At 50.8% G+C, this 3,650-nt stretch overlaps 1 protein-coding gene across 1 annotated transcript in view; it reads right to left on the reverse strand.

Moving 5' to 3' along the window:
- The window catches only part of Fads6 (fatty acid desaturase 6), a 14,454-nt gene that overhangs the window by 3,266 nt on the left and 7,538 nt on the right, over window positions 1-3,650 (reverse strand). Inside the window, exons 3-4 of the mRNA XM_005350707.2 lie at window positions 1,415-1,595; window positions 501-688 (exon numbers count right to left, since the gene is read on the reverse strand). Coding sequence (XP_005350764.1) covers window positions 501-688; window positions 1,415-1,595 — 369 coding nt within the window. The remainder of the gene's footprint in view (window positions 1-500; window positions 689-1,414; window positions 1,596-3,650) is intronic.

Genomic DNA, 3,650 nt, shown 5'->3' on the forward strand with positions numbered 1-3,650 from the left:
GAACAGCCAGGAGTTCAGCATTCAAGTTGGCATCATTTTTCCAGGGAGTCCTCACTGCTTCCCTGTGGGTGAAGACCTGTTCGATCTCTCTGCATAAGCCCCTGGCACTCAGCACACCCACAGCTAAGCACTCCATGCTCTCAGAGTGCCCCATCTATTTGTCTCAGTTCAGCCGGAGTACTTGTTTGTGTTCCTCCGAGCACCCTAGACCCAGGGTGGTGCCTAGCGGAGAAGGCATTTGTACGTACTGATTGAACGGAACAGTAGAAGAGGGTGTGTAAGCCTTGAATGATGAGTAGGGTTTAGCCTGGAGAAGAAAGCAGGGAGGTCTCTCCAGGACCAGACAAAGGTGTCACTGAAACCCAGACTTCCTGTGATGACCCACAGTGATGGGGCAGGAATTGGGGAAAGTGTCTTTCGGTGACCTCTCTCTATCTAAACCTTGGCTACACCCTGCAGATGCTCCTCTTCGCTGCCCATATCCAGGGCTGAGCGCTTACCTGGAAGATGTTGACATGGAGATAGGGGTGGGCCAGCAGGGATCTGGTGAGCAGCATGCAAGCCAGTGATGAACTGGGGCTCTTGAAGCCCGACACATTCAGGAACAGCCAATACTGAGAGTAAAGGCCCAGTGACATGAAGCCCAATGTCCGAAGTGCCACCCTCAGCTCTTCCTTCCTCAGACGCTCTGTCAGAGGGACAAGAGGCGATGTAAGCAGGAGCCATCATGTGCTGGCTCCCTGGTGACCACGAGTGTCAAGGTAGAGGGCTGCTCTGGGTGTGTCCAGTGAACCAGACCTTTCACCCTGGCCAAGGTCAGGGTCTGCTCTATAGCCCTGCTCTCCTACCCCTGGGTATTGCCCCATGATAGCAATGATTAAAACCTGCAGTGTGCTTTGTATGGAGCATCTACAAAATGGCTTCCACACTCTAAGATTTTATATTATAATTGTGTGTGTGTGCGCGCGCGTGTGTGTGTGTCCATGGAAGCTAGGGTACTGATTGATTCCCTCTGAAGCTGGAGTTACAGGGGATTGTGAGCAGCCCAGCACAGATGCTAGGAACTGAAGTCTGGTCCTCTGGAATAGCAGGAAGCCCTCTTAACCTCTGAGCCATCACTCCAGCCCTTACAAAGTTCCCTTAGGTCTGTGCATGCATGCCTTATGTTTGCACACCATCCTTGAGCAGGTGAGGAACCTGAGGCAGACAGGTCAAGTTACCTGCCCACAGCCACCAGCCAGTAAGTGAAGGCGAGACCTGGACCAGGTCCGGGCTTCTTTCCACCCAGCTTGGCCGTCTCTGACAGTCTTGACTCGTGGCCCCCAGCTATCTCCACAAGCGGGGTCCACAAAGCGAGGATGGAAGGAAAGAGGGCTGGGACCCGTCTTCAGGAGGCATCGATTCCAGTACTCACCAAGAGCTACCAACGGAGTCAAGATGGGGATGAGAAGAGGTGCCAGGAACATATAGATGTAGCGGTTGAGGCACGGCACCTTCCATGTGCTCGAGTCTCCCAGGCCCACCACGTTGGTGTAGCCGTGGTGTAAGTTGACGTGGTTGAACTTACCGAACTCCGCAGGAAAGGCTGTGCATACCTAGAAGGGGAGCCAAAGGGCACCGGGTCCATGTCGGACACAAGCGAATGAAGAAGACCCCAAGGAGCCTCAAGAACACTTCCACCCTTCCCGAACCCATCACTCCCAAGCCCTCCTCCTCTGCATCCACAGCTAATCTAACTTGTCCATCCTCTCTCAAGCATCTGTGACCCCCATGTGACAGCCAGGCAACACACTGCCATCTACTAGAGACAAGGAGGTCGGATCCTTGGATTGCCACTCCCCCACTGGCACCAGCTAGGCAACTGCTCAGACCTCAGAGGCTGTTGGTGGAGGTAAAGCTGGAACCTGCCACAATTATTTTGTGTGTACCTGGCAAGCAGCTGAACCTTCGTGACACTACTTGGCAGCCTGAGCTCAGAGGGGCAAAGAAAAGTTTCTAGCGGTGGTTTGACGGTGCATGGAGGTCACTTCCTGAAGCGTCCACAGTGCAGGCTGGAGGGGCATGGGGACACTAGTATGCACAGAGCCAATGTCTTCCTAGAGTGACTCTTTTTGGCATGGGTCAGTAATGGGATTCTACGTACTCTGGCAAGGAGACCAATCATTCTGAATGCAAAAGAGGCGCTAGTTTGTTTCTTTTGCAGATATATGCAGGTGAGCATGAAGATGTAAGGAAGGCTTCAAGGGTTTTTTCCAGGTCAGAAGATTTGGCTGTCTTTAGTGAAGATGCTTTCCTTTTTCCAGAAGGGGAAGCTTCTCAATACCAGCTGCTATAAGGCAGGTAGACTGCAGGGCGCATGCGCTGAGCACCAGGTCTCAAAGTCAGGCCTGCCTTACCCTCTGGCCTGCCAGGGTATGTTTTATACCCCTGGGGCACTGTTCCAGGTAGAAGAAGCGAATTCCTTTTGCTTGTTTTATTAATTAATGTGTATGTGCATGTGTGTGTATATTATGTGTGGGCATACAAATGCCATGACGCAAGTGGGGAGGTCAGAGGTCAGCTCTGTAGAGTCAGTTCTCACTTTCCACCTTTATGCAGGTTCCAGGATCAAGCTCAGGTCATGTGGACTGTATAGTGGCTGCTTAGACTTTCTGAGCCGTCTCGGAGCACCCAAAAGTAGTTTCTTGCTCTTGCCCCAGGCCAGGGCTCTTTTATCAAGAGCTGCCTACTGAGTGAAGCTCCCTGCTCATGGACAGTTGTAATGCTTTTGGCATCAGCTCCCCTCTGCCTACAGACCAATAGCTAACTGTTCTTGGGGAGCCAGTGCTAGAACCAGCCTGGAGCCTAACCAGGACTGCGCAACTAGAGATGGGTACCCACGGGTACCTGGAGGCTTCTCGGCAAGGTCCCAAGCCCAGGCCCTCGGGACCCACTTGCAGAGTCAATGGGTGATTTTGCCTTCTCTATGAATAAGAACTTATCTGAGGTTATTTCATAGCTAGATTTCTAAGTCCCCTTTTTTGTATGTGTGTGCCCGGACGTGTGTAAGCACACTTACTTATGTGCAAGTGCTCACCGAGGCCTGAGTGGGGCATCAGATGCCCTGGAGCTGGAGTTGCAAGGCTTGTAAGCTGCCCAGTGTGGGTGCTGAGAACGGAACTCTGCAAGAGCACCAAGTGCTCCTAGCTCCATCCAGCCCCTTCACCCCAGTCCCATTTAGATGCTCTCTCCTGAGAGACAGAGGGGCGATTTGGGGGAGAGAAGAGGAGGGTGGATTGTAATGTGTTGATTGTAGTATGTAGATCGTAATATGTAGATTGTAGTGTGTAGATTGTAGTGTGCAGATTGTAGTGTGCAGATTGTAGTGTGTAGATTGTAGTGTGTAGATTGTAGTGTGTAGATTGTATTGTGTAGATTATAACATGTAGAGTGTAGCATGTAGATTGCCATGTGTAGATTGTAGTGTAGATTGCAGTATGTAGATTGTAGTGTGTAGATTGTAATATGTTGATTGTAGTGTGTAGAGTGTAGCATGTAGATTGTAGTGTGTAGATTGTAATGTGTAGATTGTAGTGTGTCAATTGTAGCATATAGACTGTAGCATGTAGATTGTAGTATATAGGCTGTAGTGTGTAGATTGTAGTGTGTAG

The sequence above is a fragment of the Microtus ochrogaster genome, chromosome 7, assembly GCF_000317375.1.
Source record: "Microtus ochrogaster isolate Prairie Vole_2 chromosome 7, MicOch1.0, whole genome shotgun sequence".
NCBI classification, from domain to species: domain Eukaryota; kingdom Metazoa; phylum Chordata; class Mammalia; order Rodentia; family Cricetidae; genus Microtus; species Microtus ochrogaster.